The 27899-nt window shown below is 35.9% G+C and overlaps 3 protein-coding genes across 6 annotated transcripts; all 3 read left to right on the forward strand.

The window, feature by feature from the left end:
- The first annotated feature begins 333 nt into the window (after window positions 1-333).
- On the forward strand, window positions 334-3881 carry LOC123537073 (uncharacterized). The gene is made up of 2 exons (XM_045320629.2): window positions 334-833; window positions 1428-3881. The coding sequence occupies exon 2, from the start codon at window positions 1439-1441 to the stop codon at window positions 2849-2851; it is 1413 nt and encodes a 470-aa protein (XP_045176564.2). The 5' UTR covers window positions 334-833; window positions 1428-1438; the 3' UTR covers window positions 2852-3881.
- Window positions 3882-4584: 703 nt separating this feature from the next.
- LOC123537064 (uncharacterized) lies at window positions 4585-13346 on the forward strand. Of its 2 annotated transcripts, none has more exons than XM_053548228.1 (2): window positions 4585-4876; window positions 9923-13346. In XM_053548228.1, exon 2 carries the CDS (start codon window positions 9926-9928, stop codon window positions 12011-12013), a length of 2088 nt encoding a protein of 695 aa, XP_053404203.1. In that variant the 5' UTR covers window positions 4585-4876; window positions 9923-9925; the 3' UTR covers window positions 12014-13346. The 2 variants fall into 2 exon arrangements, with proteins under 2 accessions (XP_053404203.1, XP_053404195.1); XM_053548220.1 differs by lacking the exon at window positions 4585-4876 and adding an exon at window positions 6853-8328.
- Window positions 13347-18889: 5543 nt separating this feature from the next.
- LOC123537052 (uncharacterized) lies at window positions 18890-27899 on the forward strand. Of its 3 annotated transcripts, XM_045320600.2 has the most exons (7): window positions 18901-19451; window positions 20789-22293; window positions 22451-22531; window positions 23142-23188; window positions 23943-23990; window positions 25607-25804; window positions 27153-27899. In XM_045320600.2, exons 1-7 carry the CDS (start codon window positions 19119-19121, stop codon window positions 27311-27313), a joined length of 2373 nt encoding a protein of 790 aa, XP_045176535.2. In that variant the 5' UTR covers window positions 18901-19118; the 3' UTR covers window positions 27314-27899. The 3 variants fall into 3 exon arrangements, 2 of the variants coding, with proteins under 2 accessions (XP_045176542.2, XP_045176535.2); XR_008371713.1 differs by lacking the exon at window positions 27153-27899 and having other exon boundaries at window positions 18890-19451; window positions 22451-22541; window positions 25607-25695; XM_045320607.2 differs by lacking the exon at window positions 22451-22531 and having other exon boundaries at window positions 18898-19451.

Consider the following 27899-nt stretch of genomic DNA (forward strand, 5'->3'; position numbering starts at 1 on the left):
GCTCATAAAGTGAGTGTAAGATATATACCTTGGTTATATGGAGCTAATGCTACGGAGCTTGCATAAATATCATTCTAAATAAAGTATCGGTATAGATGTTGCAAAATTGTGAATGTTTACATTTTTGATAAACGTTTTTCACTAATTTCTTATATTTATTCAAGCTAAGTGAGTCCCAGCTGTGCATGTAGAAGGTGATTAGCTAGAATATTTGCAGCAGTTGGATTGATTGGTCAGTAAATATAACTGCAACAATATCTACTTTCGTTTTCTTTAATCTTGACGCGGGATAGGCAATATTCTGATCTTATCATGTCTAAAGATAGAAACAAAACAAAAAGCCTTGTGACTCGATAATAAAAGAGACTGACCAAGTATAATTATTGTGTAGCAGTTGAAACAAATTTCAAATTAATAAATTTCTTTTGAAAATAAATCATGTGTTCGAGTAAAATTACCTGTATTTTGGGTGATTAACGTGTTAAAGAATATTACTTTGGCGGAACGGTCATTAAGGATACACATATTCCCACAGTCATGATGTTGTAATTATACTTCCTGGGAAATGTATCACATACGATCGGACATTACTACTTAGTTTATTGTGTATACACTGCAAGTCACGCAATGATGACAAATATTCTGACTCAATTCCTGGGAAATTACTGCGTCTGGATAAAACAACATTTGTGTATAAACACCCAAAGATGACAAATATTTCAGTTTTATTTTCTGGGAAATGTTTTCATTGTTTTAGATTTCAGAATCAGACACAAGCAAAATGATAGATGTTCTGGAGCTAATAAGTCTATACTTTGCTTAGAAATATACGGGTATCTACATTGTGACCAGTAATTCGTGTCAATTTTCATAATATCCGAGGGAAACGTTCTAAATATATCAGATTACATCGAATTTAGATATGAATACTGTAAAATCATTAAATTTCGTGGTTTTGGTCAAAACGGCAATTTCGTCGTGGTATGAATTCGTGGATTTCAACTTTTGAACATAAAATGAATGGGAATTTTACTTGTTCATTGGGATTAAATTTCGTGGATTGAGTCAACCACGAAATCCACGAAAATTAGTCCCCCACGAATATTAATGATTTCACAGTATTAGATAATAACTTAACGATCAGTTAAATCGATAGCTCTATAACTAAAGCGGTATACTAGTAATTTAGGTTATGTGAGATAATATCAAAAGTGTGCTGAGAACTACTGGCACAGATATCATGGCAACATTTAACCTAGCAGTGTGCACTAACTTAGTATTTTACGTGTGTTTATTAACAGAAGAGTGTCATTTCATCCAGATTTTTTTTATTTTCTTTGGTAGCATTTAACAATGATAAACGATACACTGTGTACATCTGTCTTAAATATTGTTATTGTGTAACTATCGTTGACTTTACCTTTCAGTAAAGAAAACAATGTCAGCTGGTTTGAATAAGGCAGGTTTTGCAGACTTCGTAGAATGCGTAAAGCGTTTAGAGCAGATGGCGGAGCCAAGCAGGAATGATATACGATATGGACAGTATGTACAGTATGTTAACTGTGCAGTGAGCAAGTTTGTTGATGAAAAGGCATACCTTGTGGGAAGTACAGCTGAACGGACAAAACTTTCATTTTCCAAAGACGACGGGGATGCTGATGTTTTAATCGTATCTGGTAAGCTCCAAGTGCCTGTAGAAAATCTTGAATTCAAGGTACACAATCGCTGCTATGTCTGGTTAAAGGCCGGTGACCATTGTAAAAATCTGGGACTTGAAATTATTGACGGTCGGTACCTTTCTGCGAGTTCTTTACGTGAATTACGGCCGGAGCTATTCACCATGTTACGTGCAATTCATTCTCAGATGACTGCCAGCTTTGATAGACTACCATATGCCGGTAGAAAAGACACCCAGGTTACCGTCCCTTCAAAAGTTGGATTAGCTAGCACCAAGTATGAAGGTTTGAAATTGTATGGAAATCAAGCGCAACATGATCGGCAATATCGTCCAAAGGAATTTTTACACCGCAGCGAAAAGACAAAAGACGTCCTGATAAAGAGATGGAAAACTGTCCAAGTTCGGGAAAATGACACAAAGATGCTACGACGTGCGTTGAAAGTCCTTAAAATTGCAAAACATCCTGGTGGTAGAGGGCAAAGTAACGGTCAGTTATCCTTCGTTGTTCAGGCAATAGATGACGCTATCAGTCGCCCCAAACCAACGTTTTCACAAAATATTCCCAGCTTACACTGCAAACGGGAAACCTATGCAAATGAAAGCTATGAAGAAATCGATAAAAATGTCACTTATGAAAATGATTTGAATGAAGACAATCATGAAAAGAATAGAATTGAAACAATGAGAGTGACTTACAAATCCAAACATCATAGAGACTTCGTTCCGGCTTTGAAAATTATAGGAGACATTGAGTATTTGATGGAATGGAAACGTCGCGTTGAAGCAACTGGCTGGACAGACTCTAGAATAAATGATATTTACTCAACCGATATATTTGTGGTATCGCGTTTAGCACCAGTTAATCCAAACATTGACGAGGACTTTTGTCTGTCCTTTAATTTGTCGGAGCAAAAATTAGTAAAGTCAATGACCAATGTCCAACGAAGAGTTTTCTTGTTACTGAAATGCTTTCTGAAAGGAATATTTGAAGAAAAACACATGAAGGAGGGTATCGAAATGAAAATGAAAACTTACCATGTCAAAACTTTTCTATTTTGGTTGTATGAGTCATACAATCATTCGGCAGAAGTCGATGATTTTGAAACGGTATATGTTTTGTTACAAACAGCTCTGGGTTTTCTCCGTAGCAAACTGATCGAGAAAGAACTGTAACATTACTTTATACCTCAAAATCTCTTCATAGACTTTGAAGATGTAGATTTCCAAATCTTAATAGAATGCGTTGACACAGTGAGATGCAATATAACTGAAAGTATTAAATGTTTCTTTGATCTTTATGACAACAAACCGACAGAAATCTCTGTATCGCCGGAGGAAATGAGAACGATTTTGGACATGATGGAAGATGGAGGTAGAAGACAACTTCTTGACAAGTTGGAAGACGCTATCATTGACGTTTATAGAGGTTTTAATGAAAGTAAAAGAGACGAAGAGGGAAGGGCGCCAATTAAAACAGCTATAATAGACACATTTAAGTTGTTTTTAGATGATGAAAAACATATTGATTTACAAATATTTAAACAAATCAACAACTTCCTCACAGGAGGAGTCACCGATATGAATGAAATCAAACTCGCTGAGGTGAACAAAAGAATAAAAGATCTATTTGTGCTGATAGAAGGGCTAGAAATGTTTCTACCTCAGATAAAGGACTTTATGAAAATATTTGGTGGAAGACCTTGTCTACAAGAAATGCTTCAGGGAGCATTTACCGGCAAACCAATAGACTTAGATAAGGATCTTGGTGAACAAATTTTAGAAACGATTGACCGTTATATGTCATGTCGCGATGAGCATGAGGATATGATTGCTGCAGAACTTAAATATAAACTGTTAGGATATTTTTCTGGCAGGGAAGAATTTCCACATCTTTCAAATTTACGTATATAATGAGAATGAATATAGTTTCAGTCTTTATTGCATCTTAACATAACATTTTTGCTTGAAGATATACTTTTCGGCGGAAGATACCATTCAGGTAGAACCATCGAAAGACTGAAAGCATGTCACACGAAAGAAATCGACATCTAGCAAGGCTCGAAAGTACAGGGGCAATTGAATGGAAGCGATATTGATCACCACACCAATGCGCCAACCATCAGATAAACTACGTTAATATTCAATTAAAATGTTATTTCTGGTGTATTTGTATACATTAATGTTAAATATAAACAGAAACTAGCTGTGTGTGTGTTGGGGTGGGGGGCGGGGTGGTACTTGTCAGTCAGTAATGGCAGAAAATTTTCTGACGCATGTATTTCAAAAAGTATTTTACCTAGAGTAAAAAACATTAAAAAGGGCCTAAATGTTCGTATCATAAAAATATATTTCACCTAGAATCGTGAAACCATGTAAAAATATTACTCAGCATGTGAATTTGTGCACCTGAGATTTATTGTTATTGACTTAGTGAAAAATACACATAAAGCGCTTAAAAGTTGTGTTGCATCTATTTCACATGGAAAAAATGTTCATTGACAGGAAGTAGTGGCACCAGTGTCCTATAGACACACACCAAGTTTACCTCAAAGACGATCCTTGTAAATTCAAGTGCATATTAGCAATTGCGTAGTGTAAGAATATACATTTGAGCCGCACCATGAGAAAATCAACATAGTGCATTTGCGACAAGCATAGATCCAGACCAGCCTGCTCATCCGCGCAGTCTGGTCAGGATCCATACTGTTCGCTAACAGTTTCTCTAATTGCATGGGCTTTGAAAGCGAACAGCATGGATCCTGACCAGACTGCGCGGATGGTTCCATGCTGGTCAAAAATGCACTATGTTGGTTTTCTCATGGCGTGGCTCAAATTTTTCTTTTACAGATTTTTAGTATCGCATCGTACTTCCTAGTATCATTAAAACATTAACAGTTATGTATACGGATATGTTTTCAACATTTTGATCAGTATATTTACAGCATTATGGAATACTTTTTATTTTTGTTTGAAAACGAACGCTGTAATTAGAAACCAGTCTCTGAACTGGACGTCTGATTGGTTGGTAATGACGTAAAACATAAAACTGACCGATGACAAGGTTGCTTTCTCAGCATTTGTATCTAAACGCAACTTAATAAGATTGAAAAGCGGACAGGAAACAAGTACTTACAGCTACTTACAGATGCTAATTATGTGAAAGCTTAGCGTATGTGAGGACAAGGAAGTATACAAACGGTGAGCATTTATACTATATTTTCATTTTCTGTATGAAAAAAAAAATAGTATACAAGAAATATAAATTATTTAATTAGATTTAAAGATTCATAAATCGTGACAGGATAAATAATCATCGCAGACATGAGTCGATGATGTTGAATGAACAGGTCGTTTGAGGCCACATTTTAGCCAAGTGATAGCATTCTAGCCTGGTGTTAGTCCCAGTTTGTAACTTGGCAGTCCATCTGTGTTAATTACGTTACTAGCTGTGCTAACCCAGTGCATGCCGTCATTCTAGAAAAAAAGGCTTGTTATTCCGTTTACACAGCCTGGATCGTGGACACCATTGTTCCTAGACTCTGTGCCAGTTCTAACGTGATCTCCGATAATAACTGCCAACTTTTCCACATGAATCAGAGGTGGTTGGCAAATGATTATAGACAGAATATACTTTATCGAATCGTCACGGAGAACTTACGCCTTGTCAGGGGGTCGAACTCACGACCCAGCGATCCGTAGACTTGCGCATTCGCTATTGAGCTAAGCGGTTGGCCTGTCACCATTTGAATACCTCGAAGTGTCACCTCCGCCTTAGACCTCATATTGACTATCAATTATTTGAATACACAAGCGACAAAAAGTGTTATTTTCATCAGCTAAATTTTAAAGTTTTTAGATCAACGTTTGAATATAAATTGTGTATACAGATCATCAATCTACCTAGAGGATTTACGAATTTTTGATATTTGAAACACGTGCTCAGAGATTTCCATTTCAATTTAACTAGTTAAAAAGTTGCAGCATTTGCGCTTTATTCTGTAACAGAGCAGAAATGTGCCCTTTAAAACGACACTATTTCTTTAGAACTTTGTTGTCACGTCTAGAGTAACTGGCTATTAAAACATGTCTCACTCCTCATATAACAAAGGAAATTTCGACATTGTTTCATTATTTCCAACACATGTCACACGATTGTTTGTGTATGTAATATAATCTAAGTGCGCTTTCAAGTTAATCAACTCTAAAGGTGTAAACCCATGCAAAACAAAATGTCTGTCATCCACGGTGTTTTAGGAGAAGAAAAACACAGCTTAAAGACACTTACTGACGTTTTGCTTCAGAAAACACTGCAAATGTGGATTAGTGTATGTAAGAATTATATTTCAATGATTAAAACATTATTCTAACACGACCAGCAAATAACCTACATACATGTAGAGCAAATTCTATCTCGGGTTATTCTGCAATAAACCACTCGCGTACAATGACGTCATCCGATCCAGGTGCGTAGCACGGACGTAAAAAGTAGTTACCATTTTTTCTAACACTATTGATACTAGTATGTCGTGTTAGAATCGAAATAATAAGTTCCCAAGTGTGATTTATCGTAGAATAACCCTAGCTTTACGTTCTTATGCGAAACAATATATCACTCAGGCCTATTTCTTAATGTGCTCACCTGTCACCAAACTGAAACTCTAATAGGTCGTTCAAGACGAAGTACGTGGTATTGTTCTGTAAGAGCATGATCGTGTCAAACGTCTGTAGGCATACCAGTAGAACAGCGAAGTTGGTACTTTTATGGACCACTGCCTACATATGACAATTAGGGCATAATTATAGGTTAGAAGGTGCTAAATGCCTCCGCTGCTATTTTTTTTGTGTAAAATAACACGTTTTATCAACATTCCCTGCCTTTCGCTTCTTGTGAGACTACTCTTGTCCTGAATGTATGGTCTTTAGGCAATTAAAATTACAAAAATATGAGTGCATACACTTGATGAAAAACGCTAATACTGCGTAAGTAGACATCAGGAACTTTCATTTTACCCAGCATCTTCAACCGTTGATAAATTTGGAAGCCTATCATCCGCAGACATTCCGCAGTACGGTCGTAACAAATAAAGCTTACTGAGGTTTACTGAACTATATACTGATATTGGACCATTGAGGCATATCTGGCGAATTACTTTACTAACTTCGTACAACGTAGCAAGTATTACATATTGGATGTCGTGATGGATTATATCAAACCATGCTTGTACCACATGCATTCAACCACAAAAAAAAATGTTAGTTTGAATAATATATGATATTCCAACGCGTACATTAATTTCCATTTGCTAAAATGTTTAGATGAAATGCAACGTATTGACATGATTTACTTTCAAAATACCACAATGATATTTGACCTGGACAAAGTAGACAGATTTGTGGGATAAAATGTAAATTACTTCATATACATGCTTTAACAAAATAATATTGTCCAACCGACCAACGTACGAAACACATAGTGTCAAAATGATGGTCCATATTAACGTTAACCATTTAATATACTAACAACTTCACTGCCCTTTAGTTTCCTGAAGAACTAGTACACGATCAGGCTAGAGGTGTGGAGGAACTATGCTACAACAACGGTTTTATGGAACGACGGCGCGTACTTGGTAAAGAACAACTATTCTGAGATTCGGTCGTCACACAAAGGCAAAAGTAAAACTTCTATGTAACAATAAAGTCTTCATATTCAGGTTATATAACTCTTTATTTATGTTACTGTTTGGAGTGCATAAATCATTTACAAACCTCTTGCCAAATAAAATGTCTGTATACAAGTTACATGTTTTTTTTATCTGAAAAGAGCTGCATTATTAACGTTATGTTTAGACCAATTTGCTACTAAATGCAAAATGTAGCATATCAGCGTCAAGACCGCAGCATTGGCCTGATAATGACACCCTGGTTATAGAGATAGCTGATACACGCAACAGGTATTTTGTCATCGCATCAAAGTCGACCATGAAAATGTTCTTGAGAAGTGTATACAGTTGCAATGAATTGTCCTATCCATTTACTTGACCTTGCAGACCTCGCTCTGTGTTTAGAATTCTACGAGTAAGGAATTTATCCACTGGCTTATACACAATGTATGAGGTCGGTGGTTCTGCCCAGATGCCTACCCCTGATGATAGGGCACCTAGGGTCTCAAACACTCCGGTTACATTCCATAATCATTTGGTCTTTACAGAAAAAAGTGCACAATATATTCATGCATTAGATAAGTGTACAGTATACACTTTCAGTAGTCCCCACTATACTGATGAGTCACTGGGATAAATCACACAGAAATTAATTTCTGACCATAATTTAGGAGCACCAGTAGAATGACATAAAGAGTAGATTCTAGACTAATTCTACAGTCTGAAAATAAGAGAAGACATTAATTACTGGCTCGTTATGTTGAAAAAAAAGCAACAACAAAACAAAACTGGATTTTCCTAACAATCAAATATACATAGAGAATGTTTACGTGTATAGTTAACAATCCTACGCAAGTGTTCTATTTCTGTTTCAATATCTACGTATATGAAGTACATCTACATAAACATGTGACCTCTAAACAATGCATTATTAGTTTTTTATTACATTAACAGAAAATAGATTATTACAAAAGGGACGTTTTCAGAATGGTGAGCGTTTTCTAGTATATTTGTTACAAAAGAATGTTATTTTTTGTAGTATATTCTATAGTTTGTTAAAATCATTACATATCTAATTCATTAAAACGAAATATTTACGTGTTGATTAGGTAGGGTTTATGCATAATAATGTTATATTATATCCGTTAGGTTTATTATATCCGTACATACACTGACTTATTGGAGACTTACACTAAAGCCTCTTTACTCAAAGTAAACAACCGCCTCATAGAATATAATTTGTTTCCGTGCAATCTTGATTTTACCAACAAAATTGGTGCATGTATAATTTGCATCGAAATACTCGAAATAAATATGTAATATGGCTTTTATTAATTCGTTTTAAAATTTCTTTTTATATATTTACAAATAATTTAAAAGTTTTGTGTTTTTTTTTTTCTTATGCAATGTTTCTTTTTTAAATTCATCATTAAACATCCATCAATTAAGGATATTTTCTATTCAATAATTTTCTCCATTATTCGTATATTCTACATTTGAAGATATTTTTGTAGCCCAACCGTAACGTATTCGTAAGTACAGATCAACTGAAATAATACTAGAGTAGTTATACATGAACTTGTCTATTGTTAAGACATAAGTACAGGTCGATTGAAATAATACTGTAGTAGTTATACATGTCCATGTGTAAAGTAAAGACATAAGTTCAGGTCAATGTAAATCATTCTGTAATAGTTATATATGTACATTTTTAGAGCAAAGACATAAGTACAGGTCGATTGAAATTATACTGTAGTAGTTATACATGTACATGTCTACAGTAAAGACATAAGTTCAGGTCAATGTAAATCATTCTGTAATAGTTATAAATGTACATTTTTAGAGCAAAGACATACGTACAGGTCGATTGAAATTATACTGTAGTAGTTATACCTGTACATGTGTACAGTAAAGACATAAGTTCAGGTCATTTGAAATCATTCTAGATTATACTGTTATAGTTATACATGTACATGTCTACAGTAAAGACAAAAAGTATAGGTCGATTGAAGTTATACTGTAGTAGTTATACGTGTACATGTTTGAGGAAAGAGGCATTATCTGGACAAGAATTTCAAAGGTTTGACACGGATTTAGTGTTCTGGGGCGATTCACTCATTTTCTGTAAATAATCATACATTAGATTTTACAACCAAAAGGGATATTCATATTTATGATAAAGTTTCAATGGCACCTGAAATGAATTCAGTTGATAAAACCGTAAGAAAAATGTAGGTCGTGCTTTTGTCTTTCATGAATGGCTGGAGAAGAGTCACTTTCTTTGTCATAAATTATCAATCGGATTTCGACATTTGTAATTTAACTAGTATTTCAAAAATAAACATTGACAATAAGCATGGGCCGAATAAACTAATTGTCAAACAATTTAACGTTGAATTTCAAAGAAAAGGTCGAACGGCTTGTGATACAAGATAGCGGTTAAAATAAACATTGATTTCAAGGACAGGGTTACTAAATGAAGTTGATCTTTTCATTAATTTTTAAAACTTATCTAGTGTAACTTCTCATATTCATTATTCAACATTATTTTGGATAGAACATTTCCTTTTTTATTCCATTGTAGAATATGGACTCGTTGCGTACTGGATTTGAGCAATATATCGAGCGTTTGGAAAAGCAAGCTGAACCGAGCAAGAACGATGTAAGGTACGGACAATATGTTCATTATGCAAACTGCTTTTTGGAGAAGTTTGGAATGGAAAGGGTTTATATGGTAGGGAGCACTGGGGACAGGACTAAACTCGCATGGTCCAAAGATGATGGCGATGCAGATATTCTTGTTGTGTCTGGAAAACTAGAGATATCTGTAGAAAATCTTGAATTTAAACCTTACAACCCGTGCTATGTTTGGATTCATGCTGATAATGTCAGTAAACAACTAGGTCTACAATTAATTGATAGCCTCTATTTATCAGCACATTCACTGCGTGAGCTGAAACCAGAGTTATTCACCATTTTACGAGCCATTCACTCACATGTTACTGCTGGTTTCGACCGTTTACCGGAAGCTGGTGAAAATGACACAATTATTACCGTTACGTCGAAAGTAGGTCTCGCAAGTACAAAATACAGAAATTTTAGAATTTACGGTGATATCCCTCAACACCAGCGAGAAAGTCGGAAAAACAATTTTGCACGGAGTGAAGAAGCAGAACGATATTTAACTAAAAGAATGGCTAATGTCGAAGTACATGAGTATGACATGAAAATGCTACAACGAATAATGAAAGTACTAAAGGTAGCAAAACGACCCGGAGGATTCAGAGATAACTCTGGCAAGATTGCATTTTTTGCAACAGCTTTAGAAGATGCTCTGAAACGTCCAAAACTTAAAACGGTTTCAGACAAAGGCGATTGCGGGGCAGAAAATAACACTGAAGAGCCTATACACCCTTTGAAATATGAAAATAGCTTTGACGAATTTGTTCACCGAAATGTTAGAGTGGCCTACAAAGAAAAACACCACCGAGATGTTGTTCCTGCGCTTCGGGTAAAAGGGGAAATCATGTACATGCAACAATGGAAAAGACGAGTTAAAGACGCAGGATGGGAAGAATCGAAGATAAAGGACATCTACAATACAGATGTATTTGTGGTCTCACGAATAGCACCAGTTAGTCCAAATTTTGATAAGGACTTTTGTTTGTCGTTTAATTTAGCGGAGCAGAAATTAGTAAAATTGATGACAAATATTCAACGTAAAGTTTTTCTGGTATTGAAATCCTTTCTTAAAGGGACATTTGAACGGAGACACAGCGAAGAAAGATTGGAACTGAAATTTAAAACGTACCATATGAAAACTCTTCTCTTCTGGCTGTATGAAACGTATAGCAGTTCAAGTATGGGAACAGATACAGAAAAAGTCCAAACCGATTTGAACGTGGCCCTTAATTACCTACGGAAAAAACTTATCGATAGAGAGCTATTGCATTACTTTGTTCCTAGTAATCTGTTTGTTGACTTTAAAGAAGCAGATTTCAGAGTTCTTTTAGAATGTGTGGACATAATAAAATGCGACATTTCTAGTAGTTTTGATTTTTATTTCAAACTAAATGATGGGAAACCAGTAGAGAAATGGTTGTCTGAGGAAGAAACAAAATGCATTTTACAACTGACGTCAGATGGAGGAAGAAGTCAGCATATTGACAGGTTAGAAGATGCAGTGATTGACCTGCAAATAGGTTTTAATGATAGTGAGAGAGATTGCAAAGGAAGGTCGCCTATAAAGGCAGCTGTAATAGACACTGTTAGACTATATCTAAACGATGAAAAGCACATCGACTTTCATTTATTCAAAAAGATAAATGGTTATGTGGTTGATTTCATTGGTGACAAGGAAGGACGTATGGAAGACGTGGATAAAATGATTGCAAACGCTCTTGACATTGTATCTATCTTCAATAAAGATGTAAAGAAAATTATGACAAGATTTGGTGGCAAGGAAGAAATGACAAAAATGTTGCACGGAGCATTTGTAGGAAAGGCTGTAGATTTCAGTGTTGGACTCGAAGAGCAGATTATAGAAACGATAGATCGTTATTTGTCATGTGATGACACTGAGGAAGACAACATATGTGCGGAACTTAAATACAAACTGCTTGGATATTTTTCAGGCAGGAAGGAGTTTCCTCACCTGACGAGCTTAAGGATCTAATACGTTCGGTCTTAGATGATAAGACTTGTGATGAAAATGAGTTGATTAGAACTTACTTAACCAGATCTTGTATAACATAATCATGCGCTCTTGCTGTCATTGTTATTGGCAACACAGATGGATATTAAAGTGTGAAATTAAAACAAACGGTATGTCTGGCGGGCAGTTTACGTTAAAATGCGATGCCGCATCTTAAACATCCTTCTTTCCTAGACTATCTAAGAATAGATTACACTGCAATATGTGTATGTTAAATATCAGGAATTGTGGCAAATGTTTGACCAGTATTGTTTGAACAGTATTATCATTATGCGATTTTTAAAGTTAAAACGTATGATTAAATGCATGTACATGGTCTATTTCAGGCGTTTGATGCTTGAACTCCCTGTCGTAACATATCTCAAGAGATCAATGTCCAGCTGGTGCATCTTAAATTATTCAGCCACAGAAAACATCATTTTCTAAAATCAAAAGAACCGATAGTCTGTCTAGCTTTTCATTTGTTTTGTATGTATTACAGAATATGGACTACTCCTTTGTAATGAATTTACAACTATGCTTATTTCGCCAAAGGCGTAGCATTGAATAAATACAAATGTTATACATTTTTGACTAGCGAAAGTGAAATAGATAAAGGATAGTTATGTATTGTACCACTTTTGTGTAAATAATCCATAGTTAACAACATTATTTTCGATGAAGAGTTATCGCTCTCAGACAACAGCCATGGTGTGCAATTTCTTTTTTTGAAAATTATTGGGGTTTATTATAATAACAAGTTTCATTAATTATTTCAAGTTATCACACGATCCTGCATCAGATGAATAAAATGGATTAAAAATGGCAAGCCGGTTTTCAAATTGTAGAGTACCACTACTACGAAATGCAAGGATTGTAGCATTGCACAGTTTCTTACAAAGATATACCTAAGAATGAATGAACGTGTACCTAACTGGAAGACAGCTAATAGTTGTATGTCATACTTAAATGAAAGCTCGGCATTGTTATTATTTCTAATCTGTGAGGATCATTTAGAATTTACCCTTATCATGCTTGACACGTTTGATTCTGCCTTTGCGACCAGTGCAGACCCTGATCAGACTGCTTATCCGCGCAGTCTGATCATGATCTGCACTATTCGCCATTCAGCCAGTATCTTTTTGCTTTGCACCCCATTAAACAGTTAATGGTACTGTCCGAATTGAAAGATGGATAAAATCATTAAAGAAAAGCAGGATAAGGGTTAAGAAACAGTATATGTACAAGTTGCTCTTAGACTATTGTTATTTCCGTTCTTTTTCGCTTGTATGCCCTCAATAAATTCGAAGATGTTCGGGTGTTACTTGGCTACTACTTTCCGAAACAAAACTTCTTATGCTATCCTCCTAGACGGTTGTTGGTTCGTGGTTCCTTCAGACAGTGTTCTGTCATAAACACACCAGAGATGAGAAGGAAACGCTGGCTCATACCACTCTGTACGAAATACCTGAAACGAAGGGTTATATAACTTTAATAAAAACTATAGAAAGGTCCTTTGGATGCAATGAACGCAACAAAGCAAAATAACAACGTGCAATTTTACATACATTGTACTTGAAACTAAATACGTAAATATTAGATTGTAATAATAGTGAGCGCCATAAAAAACATAGTGTTGATATTAATGGTGTTCGCTCAACCGTTAAACAGAAGGAACAGTGCGCGTATTCTATCTGTGCAATATATCCGTTTGTATTTTAAGAGAATTACCTTATTCTTCATTAAGAGATTCCCTGTCGGCAAGCTTTCTATCAGTTCAGTAAATGTTGAATGTATTTTGACAATGGCAAGAAGACTAGGGATGTTATCATTTTAAAATTAACTGCAATGCTTCATCCCCCTTATAAGGTTGACGAAGTCTCATATCCCAAATATTTGAGCCTGTGAGCTTCAGGAAAATTTGAAAAAAAAAAACAACACAACATTTTATGTCTATATCTGAAAAAAAAAAGAAACACGCCAAAAATATTTTTGCAGCGACTTCTAGACCTCAACACCTGCTCATGTCTCCCTTGTAGTGGGGGACATATTGTTTTTGCCCGCCCGCCCGTCTCACTTCGTTTCCGATCAATAACTGGAGAGCCATTTGACCTAAAACCTTCATTCTTCATAGGAAGTGGCTTATGACGTAGGCGAGTCCTGTTGTTTTTGGGGTCACTCCATCAAAGGTTAATGTCACAGGGGCAAGAATCCGTCACACTAAATATCCGATCAATAACTGGAGAACGGTTAGACCAAAAACCTTGAAACTTCATAGGACGACAGGCTTTATGCAAAAGACGACCCCTAATGGTTATCAAAGGTCAAGATCACGGGAGCCTGAACATGGAAAACGGTTTCCGATCAATAACTTGAGATCACTTGACCCAGAAGGTTGAAGCTTCATAGGATGATTGGACATGCCGAGTAGATGATCTCTATCTATTGATTTTGGTGTCACTCCATCAAAGGTCATGGTTACAGGGGCCTGAACATGGAGACGGTCTCCGATAAACAACTTGAGAAACACTAGACCCAGAATGCTGAAACTTCATAGGATGATTGGACAAGCAACATAGATGACCCCTATAGATTTTGAGGTCACTCCATCACAGGTCAAGGTCACAGGGGCCTCTACATGGAAAAAGGTTTCTGATCAGTAATTTGAGAACCACTTGACCCAGATGTTGAAACTTCATAGGATGATTGGACATGCCAAGTAGATGACCCCTATTGATTTTGGGGTCACTCCATCAAAGGTCAAGGTCACAGGAGCTTGAACATGGAAACCCGTCTCCGAGCAATAACTTGAGAACCGCTTTACCCGGTACATTGAAACTTCATATGATGATTTGACATGCAGAGCCAATGGCCCTTATTGATTTTGGGTCACTACATTAATGGTCAATGTCACAGGGGACTGAACATGTAAAACCGTTTCCGGTCAATAAATCGAGAACCATTTGACTCAGAATGTTGAAACTTCATAGGATGACTGGTCATGCAGAGTTGATGACCTGTATTGATTTCGGAGTCACTTGATCAAAGGTAACAGGAGCCATATCATGGAAAACAAGAGCTGTCTCCATAGGATGACACATGCCCCCGATGGCACTTTGAATGAATAGTTATGGCCGATGTTAGAGTTTAGGACCTTTGACCTACGGACCTGGGTCTTGCGCGCGACACGTCGTCTTACTGTGCCACACATTCATGCGTAGTTATTTTAAAATCCATGCATGAATGACAAAGATATGGACCGGACATGCCCATCATTGCACTATCATGAAATATGACCTTTAACGTCTAAGTGTGACCTTGACTTTTGAGCTACGGACCTGGGTCTTGCGCGCGACACGTGGTCTTACTGTGGTACAAATTCATGCTCAATAATTTTAAAATCCATGCATGAATGACAAAGATATGGACCGGGCACGCCCATCAATGCACTATCATGAAATATGACCTTTAAAGTCTAAGTGTGACCTTGACTTTTGAGCTACGGACCTGGGTCTTGCGCGCGACACGTCGTCTTACTGTGGTACACATTCATGCTCAATAATTTTAAAATCCATGCATGAATGACAAAGATATGGACCGGACACGCCCATCAATGCACTATCATGAAATATGACCTTTAAAGTCTAAGTGTGACCTTGACTTTTGAGCTATGGACCTGGGTCTTGCGCGCGACACGTCGTCTTACTATGGTACACATTCATGCCCAATAATTTTAAAATCCATGCACGAATGAGAAAGATATGGACCGGACACGCCCATCAATGCACTATCATAAAAAAAATGACCTTTAACGTCTAAGTGTGACCTTGATCTTTGAGCTACGGACTTGGGTCTTGCGCGCGACACGTCGTCTTACTGTGGTACACATTCATGCCAAGTTATTTGAAAATCCATCTATCGATGACAAAGATATGGACCGGACACGAAAATTGCGGACAGACCGACAGACTGACAGACCGACAGGCAGACGGTTCAAAAACTATATGCCTCCCTTCGGGGGCATAAGAAGTTTCCGATCAATAACTTGATAACCATTTGACCAAGAACCTTCAAATTTCTTGGGGTGATAGGACTTACATGTACAGAGTAGATGACCTGCATCGTTTTTGGAATCACTTCTTCAAAGGTCAAGGTCATAGAAGCCTGAACATGGAAAACCGTTTCTGTTAAATAACTTGAGAACCCCTTGATCCAGAATTTCTATGTAGAGTGATTGGACATACATAGTAGATGAGGCGTATTGATTCTGGGGTCACTCGATTAAAGGTCAGTGTCACAAGGGGCCAGAACGTGGAAAACTGTTTTCAATCTATAACTTGAAATCTGCTTGACCCAGAACATTAAAACTCAATAGGATAGTTGGACATGCTGAGCAGATAACATAGCATTTCAGTCACTAAGCCAACAATAGTGTCTCTTTGATTTTCGCTCCTGTCCCCGATTGACTTCTTGCCTATTACTACTGTGCTTTGGAAAAAACATGCTACAAACGCATCTTTTAGTTCAATATGTACAAAACGCATCTTCTAGTTCAATATGTGGTTGCTCTAGTTTGGACTCTTAGTAAATAATGAGCGTAAGGTACCCCTATGCTTTCTGCTTAACAAACAGTATACATGTACAAAAGGAAACCGTTAGCCATTAACAACACCATGAATGTGTACAGTTGGTAAAAATGCTGAGACGCCACATGAAATGTTCCGTCACCTAAATTTAACTTCTTCCAAACTGCCTCATTGTCTTATCCGTGGAAAATTTTAAAAAAATCTCTCTCTCTCGTCGGGAGAAGTGTCTCGTATAAGGAACTGCTTATCTCCATTCCTCTGGTATCTCTAATTCTGGAAATGATACTGGCAATGTTTAGAAACTCACGTATCCAAATATGCTATTTTTTTCTGCCATTGTTTTCCTTAATATCTCTTCTGCATATTAATGATTCATTATCAAATGGCTGGTAACGTTATAAACAGGGCTACCAGTAAATTTGCAGATTTCTGAAACCCTGTAACTATTGGGTATATACTGTTAGGTTCAATGAATGGAAAAACTGTGTGTTTGTTTTTGACTTTGTGCCGTTTTTGAATAAAAACTATTTAAGAAAAGAAAAACAAAAACAAAAAACAAAAAAACGGTCATTTAACTTTTATTTCTTATTCGGCAGGTACTTGTTACAAGAAACGAATGGCATGTCGGTTTGATATTTTTAGGTGGCAGGGGAGCGGTTTCGTAGTTTGGCCCCTGTCGATTCTCTGTATAAACAGGACAGGGAAGATATAAAGGCATATCTATCTTACTGGTTATTTATCATTATTAATTCTTTAATATATCTGGGGAATGTGAAACGGTTAATGATTCTACATGACGGGTGTTTTAAAATTCCTAGCTCCGTACTTCCGGTTGAGGCTAAAACATAAATATCAGAACAATAAGTCGGCCAGACGTGCGGCTGTCATCCATCCACATTTTTTCAAGTGAAAATTAGGGAAATAAAGTGGTGGTTGGCAGACACATTCCACACCACCTGGATATGCATCTATGTTCGTACTATACATATATGCTACGAAATTGGATTTAAAAATAGAAATGGATGAATGGCAGAGTTCAAAGTGAGGCCCGGTTAGGCTATTTTTGGTCTATAAAATTTGGGTGCTGTGGCAGATTTTCACTACATCTGGCATGGAAAGCGACAGGTGCATAGGACCGGAGAGGCATCTTTATGTAGTCTATAGTATCTGCAATGGTCCATAGTAGTTTCAAAGAACAATAAACAAAAAGGAGTATTTCAACACTGGTACTCACACGTCAATGTGGAATTCGCAAATTTGCACTCCCCTGCCACCTTTTTATGTTTCAAAGTAGGATATGGTTCACTGGGGAGTGGTCGGCATTAAATCTCCCGCATTGAGTGTACGCATTCATTGAATGTACACAATTAAACCTAACCATAACCTTTAGTCAGTATATAGTACACTCAATACGTGCTAGTCTGTGTTCAGACCGTATGTTTTGTTCAAAGGAGATAACTCCTGAGGCTATTCAAATTTTGTATATTTATGTCCCTTATCTTCTCCAGAGCCAAGACTGATTGAGTCAGAATGTTTTACTGATTTTTTTTTCTAAAATAAAAAAAGATTATCTAGTCGGTAGCCAGATTAAATACGTGCGTACATCCAATAGGGTCGATTTAATGTTGACGCCGATCCCCCCGGGTGAATATTGAATATCAGATGCAGTATTTGTCACGAGTGAAAATACATGATCTGGACCAGTCTTCACAAAATATTTTCAGTTTCATTCGGTTTTGAGTCTGAAGTTTTAATAGCAAATTTTACTAGACCTTCAAGACTAAATTCCATTTGAGACTGACCATCAATAATGAATAGTCTGTTGACAATAGTCATTGATCTTAAGCATGTAGTTTAGATAGAACTGAAAAAAATAAAACTTATATTTATGATTATCAAACTCAGCTGAGACTGAAAATGTTTTGTGTACATGAGGCCAGGTGTTCACGAATTAAAAAATATTTTGATTTTACAGATGAAACAAATATTATTTTCTTTTTATTTAAGCAACAAGTGAAAAATTTGCATGAGATGTTTGCTGTGAAATTATCAGATATATTTCACTGTAACGTTTCAATAATTGACTAAAAGCATGTAATAAAGATCTTTATATCGTGACGTTTAAACCAACCCTGAAAAACGGTGATAAAAATGATAGTACAGGCGAAGTGGCTGGTTTCATATGAAGATACAGTATATCCATATAATTTATTCAAATGAAAATGTGGTATTTGATAGGGCCTGAAATTTGTGTTAACGACCGTTTTACAACATGAATAAAGGAACATCATATATTATTACACAAATATCATCGTCTGTCTACCGTAAAGGAATCCTAGTTTTTTTTACTTCGTTTTTATAAGATATTTACACCAAACAAAAGGAAGTTATGAATTTAAGACGTAATATGACCAATTTTTGTTTCGAATAACAGTGTTACTTATGTTTATTTACGTGATGGTTTTAAGTCGTATTTTATCGTATGATACATTAACTTTGCGATGGACGGGAGAAAGTATAGTAAGCGACGATCAGATGAAAATATTCGGACTGCAGATCTCGAGGAATTCAATGCAATGAGAGTTCAAATAACTGACATGGTATCAAATAAATTCTTTAATCATGGGATTATTACACCTGAAGACAGGGAACTGTTACGGAAGTTGCTACGTGAAATAAAAGATATCACACAGGATATTGAATCGCTGCCTGATAGATCGTTTGATATTGTGTCAAGACGGAATTTAACTCAAAGGAAGGTGCACACAAGAGACAAAGTCCGCAACGTGATGCACGCTTTTGATAACAATAAAAGCATTGCAAGTGTTTTGAAGGTAAGAAGTATTAAATGATATATCCAACAATACCGGTTAAATTGTTTATGTATTGATTTCATTTCACTCTGAAGCATTGGTTGCAATATGATTGCAGTGGTCGGTCGGTGGTTCCAGCGAGGTGCCAGTCTGTGTCTTAGCTAATGTCCAAAAGAGCGACTCGGATTAAAAGCTAAACAGACGCCATTCTTCGGCGCTGAATGAGAACCAAGAAAACAAATAAATATTTTGAAATAAAATAAATAAAGGGATCAATATTCTTCTGAAAGTCACATCACAAGGGTCCAAACTTAAATGATAAAATAGTTTTCCATCTTGGCCTCGGTGTTCCTGTGGACTGAATATTTAGTCCCGCATTCTGTGAATATCAATGTATATTTACAGGTAAACTTCAAGTCACTCACCTTATTGTTATAAGAATAAATATCTCATTATTTACTTAAACTGGGAAGCAGAATTAATCTTAATTCGGAGAAATATCTTTATGTTTATTTCATCATACAACAACAACAATAATAATAATAAAAAAACAACAACATTTATTCAGCATTTACGCAATGTTACAACAAAATTATTTTTGCATACCAATATTTAGTGAAAATACATGATACATAAGCACTACCGGTTCTTGGAGGAAAAAAGATATTTTTTTACTATTATTTTTAGTTTTTATAGAGAGAAACTATTTAGTAAATTCATTATTCTAGTAACAAATCTTATGCATAAAATTATGGAATAACTAATGATTTTAATCCAGTTCTTTGAGTAGTTGATTTGAAAGGTATATTATTTTGACAGGTTTAATACATGTTTCGTATTTTTGACATCACAAAATTATTAAATTTATTCAAAGCAGGCCACGTATGATATATATGTTTTAGATATTTTTGCGGATATTTGAGTATAAGGGATATTTCAGAAGAATGTGATACTAATTTTCTATCACTGTTAGCCTTTTACAAAGTTTACACATTCTTTCGTTTCTTTCTACTTGACATGCGCTGTTAAATTTACGCATAATTTGTGATATGATAGACTATGTCTTCTGGATGATCTAATGTGACGAAATATGCAACTGGTATAATATTTCGAAATCGCAATTAAATCAAAATGAGCAATGAAAAAGAAAATCAAACATCTGCGTTAACTTACATTCATGATAATATCCTAATATAAAGCTCCGTGATCGACATATATAATGCGATTTGGTTAGTTAGAAGCAAGTGTGTTGACTTTGCTCTCAAGCTAGCTCTGTAAGAGGATCGATAATGACAAGTCCTGGGAATGGAGTTCAATCATGTCCGTTTCAACAATACCAGTAATCGTTTTACTTTCAGGAAGAAGGTCCACACAGAAGATCAGCTTTCCTATCGTCAGATTCTCTCGAAACTGACGATGTCATTGGTCAAGGTACTGACAACGTGAACAAGAAATTCAAAATAAATGATGGCTATGAAAATGATATTACTCCTGGTGAATATGGAGGAAAGGCGGGAAAGAATTCTACAAATGATAAAAGTATTGAAAAGGAAGAAATTGAACCCACTGAGAGTAAAGACATTTCTGCAACACCAGTAGACAAAAGTAAAACATCAAATCCAACTGCTGACTACGATAGACATCATGGTGGGTTTTATGGCGCTACGGGTTACTTTTTAGACGATTATGAAGTCACAAGTACCATTTCAGTTGTAAGCGATGATAACTGGACTCTCAGAAAATCAGTTTCTTTGGATAATGCAGCGTATGACGACAACGAACATGAAAATACTCCAAAGGAACAGTTCAGGAACCCGGAGCATTGTGATGTAAATAAACCTTTTGATGAAAACGGCAGTGGTACTGAAAACAACTATACTTTAAACTCGGACACAAATGAAATAAAACACGATGATGATAATGATGGTAATCTTTACGATGACACTGTAGCTGTTGTTGCGGCTTCTGTAAAAGACAGATGCAGTGATAATGATGTCAGTGAAGCACTTGGTGATTTCGATTATTTAGATGAATATCATAGCCAGTCCAATTCTTCTAATGTATCACTGTGTGGCAGTGATGTTAGCATTACGTCTGTCGGAAAGGAAGAGGCAATAAATGATTACAATGAGAAAGTGGGGAAACGTGTGACAGATAAACCCGTGAATGATATGCTAGAAGACATGCCTACCGTCAAAGATGTACTTGGCGGTTTCGATTACCTGAATGAATACCATAGTAGAACAAATTCTACATCTACAGCATCTCTCTATGGCAGTGAAGATAAATTGGATTTGGATGACAATGACACAGCAATTAATGAGTTGGATCATAAAACAAACAACTCGGTAATAAATGACTATGAAAATATGTTAGAAAGAAAGCGTGAAGAGGTTGGCGATATCCGGGATGAAACAAAAGGAGATTATATAAATGTCACAAGAAGACTGTCTAGCGATGAACAAGTACACTTAAAAAGAAACAACAGAGTACAAACTTATTCTATTGATCCAGCTACTAAAAATACGTTAGAGCACCTAAACCAGTTTCAAAGATATGAAGACAAATCATATCGTCATATGAGTTATGATACCGAAGATATTGAAGAACAAAGTGTCCCAGATGAGAAATTTAATCGTCATATGGCCTATGGCATTGAGGATACTGAAATGCGACCTGTTCCAGACATTAACACCATGTATACTTATGATAAAGTGACAGACACAAATGAAAGAAATAAGATATTGGTAGGAAGAGCACGATCAGAAGAAACAGTGCCTAGTTTTACTCACGGAGAATTTATACTGAGGAGGACCCAGTCAGAGGAGATTCAAAATCAAAAGGGAGCTTTCAGACAAAAAGCGTAAGTAAATTTGTAATATCAAAGTATCATTAGATCTCAAAACTTCTAAAAAAACAACGCGACTTGAAATTACCGTAGGTCATAAAACAGACATAAGTGCTATCTATATTGAAAGAAATGTATGGCGTAATCGAATGTTTTTTTTTTTCATATCTAGAAGAACAGATCTGGACGTTTTAGACGAGGATACGCGCTCATCCACTACAGAAACAGAAAGTATGGAAAACGCGGAGAAATCGTATGTACAGGTTTAGTTGATTTAAGTCGTACCTACTAAAATACATATGTTTTATTGCGAGTTCAAGAAAACCATATGTGGTTTCAAGGCAGAACGCACGCTTCTTTATTCTACATAAAATTAACAAACTTCAAGTACATACCAGGATCTGTTTAAAATCTACAATTTCTTGAAGATCCTCCTCGTTACTAAATGAAAACCATTAGAAAAGTGGAGGGTTATGTTTGATGCAAGGAAAATATGAACATATCACTGAAACACACTGTAAATCAGCCAAAAAAAAAATGAGAGAGCCAAATTTGTGCTGGTGTGGTATGGGCACGATAAATTCTGACATGATGTCAAGCAGATTTCAGATTTCAGCGGGGTAAAGTTTAGGGGAGATATGTTCTACAAAGCAAAGAAAAACTGATTATTTGAATCTTACGTTATGCAAATATTTTTTAACGCAATTTAGCTAAGCCGACTTTCGTATGCAGTTTCTTTATACAATGAGCAGTTTGGATGTTACACCATCGGTTGCAAAGTTAACATTTCATGTCAGACAATAACAGAAAAAATTAGATGTTTTCGATATAAAATTAGGAGAATTTGATTTTTTTTTTTTCAGAAATCGCGGTAGGAAGCAGTTTGACATATGTGGCTTTCTTCTGAAAGGTAAGATTGAAAAAAAAGTGACATATATGCGCAAATATTTGCTTGCACGCAGAAAGTTAATTCTGGTAAATAGATATATGACAAAGTAAAACTCACTTGCTTCAACAGGTATTGACTGCCAGTAACTACTTTCAAATAGCATGAAAACTATAGAGAATAGTTAGATATAATGAATCTGCTCTTATGGCAGAAGATCTGCTTGGAGAGAGGGAGTTCGTTGGTTTACTCACTGACCGCGTCAAAACAGACCAGTTTCACTTTCTTCAGGACTTAAGCACTTAATGGGAAACTGTTTTTTTTTTACTCGCGCCATAGGAACGATTGCTACCATGCGGAATGGGGTGTCGTCAATAATTAATATTGTTTCACATAAATTATTGTGAAATCATTAATATCCCTGTTGGACTAATTTTCGCGGATATCGTGGTTGTGTTAACCAACGGAATTAAATTCTAACGAATAAGTATAATTTCCATTTGTTTATATTGAATTAACGGAATTCATAAATTCATATACATACGAAATTTCTCTCTTGGCCAAAACTACGAAATTTGTGCCCACGAAACTTAATTATACCCCAGTAGTACATACTGTTATTGTGTCTCCTAAATGTTTATTTATTTATTTATTTATTTATTTATTTATTTATTTGGATTTTACGTCGCACCGACACATGATAGGTCTAATAATCTTAAAACTTTTACTCGGTAGTAATTTTGTGTGTATTGTATGTGTATTGTATGTGTATTTTCAGTTGTGCTCTTCATACTGTTCGGAATAGGAGTTACAGAAATCATTCTTGGTATGTTTTTTTAATGTTCTACACAATGATTATATTTATACGAGTACAAATGTAATTATTATATATGAAAAATTTCATGAATCCTAGTTTGTGCTGCGGTCGGTCTATAGTTTGAACTAATTTTTTTTACTCTGGCTATAAATTGAATATTGACTGGCAAGTCATTCAATGAATGTATATTATAATGTGATCAATACATATATGTTGTTCGGTGATATGTTGGAATATGTGGTGGCACAATCCATATGATGATGTGTAAATGTTAATGTGATATTTTTTAATTGTTTCTCTGTCTCCAGTTAATGCTTTTAGAGTCACACAGATATACTATAGGTCATAATTATCGCGACTTGTAATCACATACCTTGTTGTGTTGAACGTCTTTTCAACAATTTTTCAGTCATATAAACGACGGTGTATACAAGTATAATGTTACAAATACTACAAGTAGAAGTGAGCACAATGCCCAACTTAATAGCGCTGCCTCACTGGAATATCACGCCGTAGACACGTGACATGATTATCCACCCAGTCACATTATACTGACACCGGGCTGACCAGTCCTAGCACTATCCTCTTAATGCTGAGCGCCAAGCGAGGAAGCTACTAGTACCATTTTTTTTTGTCTTTGGTATGACGCGGCCGGGGATCGAACCCACGACCTCCCGCACTCGAAGCGGACGCTCTACCACTAGGCTACCGACCTTGTTGTAACATTGACATTAAAATACTTAAATTATACATATGTGTGTGTGGGGAGGGGGGTGGGGGCGTGGGAGCGGAGAAGCGGGATCACGGGAGGAGGGGGTTAACGTCATGAAGTCACACTGACACAATTGTATATGATATGGCGATTTTCCAGATGTTGATGGTGGAATAAGGACCCATTATGTCCCTCCGGAAAATATTTCAGGCACAAGCCTGTACCTTTATTTTAGCGGTATATTCAAAACATTCTACGCAAATACAAATCTCTGTACAAAAGGAAGAAAATAGTTCAGTATTTTTGTGAGCATTTAAATCTGAATGGGGGCTCTTTTATGGGACTATTACAAATAGTTATTTACAGATTCCGTAATAGGATTTTGAAATACTTGATTATACCATCAAGTTTTAGGCTCTACTTTTGTTATCTAAACGTGCTTTTGTTTTGCTGGATTTTAAGACACACTGGTATAATTAGTTTAAAAGATATGGCGAGTTTGCAGCTTTAATGCTAGAGAAAGTCTCCAGGGTTTGAACCAACGACCTTCCGCAAGAAAGCTGGATGACTTCGACACATGATCACTGAAATATAGGCAAGTGATTCAAATTCAGCGAAGTCAGCCTGTACCATGACCCCTCTGGAGGAGTATATATATATATAACTTTATCATGTATATCTTGTTATTACCTTTACGGGGATAGTTCTCAAAAAGCAGTTCATGTAGAAGAATGGTGTCAGCCTCACTATAACCTATGGAGGAGTATCTACATGCAACTTAATCATGTGTATCTTGTAATTACTTTGACAAGGATAGTTCTCAGAAAAACATCTGATGTAGAAGGAATCGTGTCAATCTGTAGGGATATCCATATGTTACTTTATTATGCATATCTTGTGCTTATTTTTACAGGGATAATTCTCAGAAAAGCATGCAATGTGGACGAAATTGTGCCAATCTGTACCATTACCTCGGGTGGAGTATCCATCTGTTACTGTATCATATATATTGGAATAAACATATATAGAAAACGGATAGGCAAGATTTCCACTTCTTTTCGGACTTTGCTTTTCTTCATATGGTTGATATTGCTTGGACTGTTAATTGCAGGTTGGTACTTATATCAACATATTTTTTCCCGACGTCATACCGTATAACCTGTCTTAAGTGTTGTTCTTTTCAATCCAAACGTAACTTCTTCTCTCCAAAGACAAAAATCAGACCATTCTCTTTGTAAATCATAGTTAATGTCTGTTTTTCAACAAATACATATCAGTCTATCATCTATGTCCTTCAGGTATCGTACAGTTTTTCACTTTGATTGTTATTTCAAATATTTTACGTACTTCCCTAGATTAAACTGCGCATGTGCTAAATATCCAATATAACCGCATGACCGTTTCAATGTAAAATGTAAACTATTCAATGCTAAATGACAGAAGCACATGCTAAGAATGTTCTACTATTTGCAAAATTTTACTGAGTGCAAAATTCTTAATGTCATATGCTAATTCTCAAATTCTATCTCATAAAAATTTTAGAGCTGTTATTTGTTATATTTAAATAATTCTTTGCAAAAGAAAAAAAAACTTCTCCCTAAGTAAGTTACATGGTACTAATACAATTCCTTCTTTATTTCATGTAAACGGCATGATATGATATGAAGCCTATGGAAGGCCGTTGCGCCATTCAAACTGCAAAATACTAAATGACAAAAATATAATGCCAAATGCCAATTACATGTACTTAATGCTAATTGAAGAATACATAATGCTTAATGCTACATACAAAACGCTATACATACCAAACACTTCATACTAAATGCTAAATGTCAAAAAGCTAATCTTTAATGTCATTATGACAAATGCCAATAGTAAAATTCCTTAAATTTACGAGTTAATGATCTGTATGTCTTAAACTAATAAATGTAACGTTTTATCATTTGGAAAGATATATAACTTGTTCTGACGGTCATCGGAACATAGGAGCGAAAAGTTCAAGTCTAAAATGTTGAGAAGTTTTTAACAAAGATTTTAAATGAAAGCCAATGTCTATTTAAAGATGCATATTTAAATAAACACAAAGTATTAAGCATTTGGCATTTACTGTTTTTCGCAATTAGCACTTATTATATGATAATAACCGTTTAGCAGTAAATATTTGACATTAAACACTTGGCAAATATATTTTGCATTTAGTATTTTGCAGTTAACATGGGGCATCAGCGTTCTAGCGTAGAAACCATGTATGGCTCGATCTAATGATGTTAGAAACGCAGTTCTTAAATGAACCGTTCTATACATCGTTTCAACCGTAAAGAAGTGCCTCACGGAACCAGGTTTGACTCGTTTCCCAACATTTCAATGGGTGACTTTGTACTTATTCATCACGTAGCGGCTTGAGTCTATTTTAGTGAAAACTAGACCATAAAATCAAAATGCACCTTTCATTATTTCAGGAGGAGTGTTATTGTATCCAAGTATTAAAGACTACGCATTCAGGGACTGTCAAGGTGAACAAGACTGTTGCAGAAGAAAACTTATTTTGATTACATTTGGTGCAATAATTCTAGATATAATATGCCAGATATGCCTTACCATAGGAATGTGTTGTGTATAATATATATATGAGCCGCGCCATGAGAAAACCAACATAGTGGCTTTGCGACCAGCATGGATCCAGACCAGCCTGCGCATCCGCGCCGTCTGGTCAGGATCCATGCTGTTCGCTGATGGTTTCTATAATTGCAGTGGGCATTGAAAGCGAACAGCATGGATCCTGATCAGACTGCGCGGATGCGCAGGCTGGTCTGGATCCATGCTGGTCGCAAAGCCACTATGTTGATTTTCTCGTGGCACGGTTCAATTATGATTCAATTTCTTCTTGCTGTTCACATATAATATGATTTAATTATTATTGCAAAAATAAAGACTAACAAAATCAATTTTCGGTTTAAACTGTATAAATTTTCTCACTCGATAATTTTGCTCACATAACCCCTCATTCACTCATTTAGTACTACTCATTTTCTAGGGAGGAGGGATCCCTGATTCACTCATTTTAACTAGTTTTGACCACATTGGCTATTATTATTTCAAAATTGTGTGAAGGGAATGCAGTTAATCCACTATACAAACAAAAATCTTCAACAAGGCTATCATTCAATACTGTTAAACCGCAACATTGGTTTTATGTAGGAAAAGTA

This window comes from Mercenaria mercenaria, chromosome 1, assembly GCF_021730395.1.
Source record: "Mercenaria mercenaria strain notata chromosome 1, MADL_Memer_1, whole genome shotgun sequence".
In the NCBI taxonomy this organism is placed as follows: Eukaryota; Metazoa; Mollusca; class Bivalvia; order Venerida; family Veneridae; genus Mercenaria; species Mercenaria mercenaria.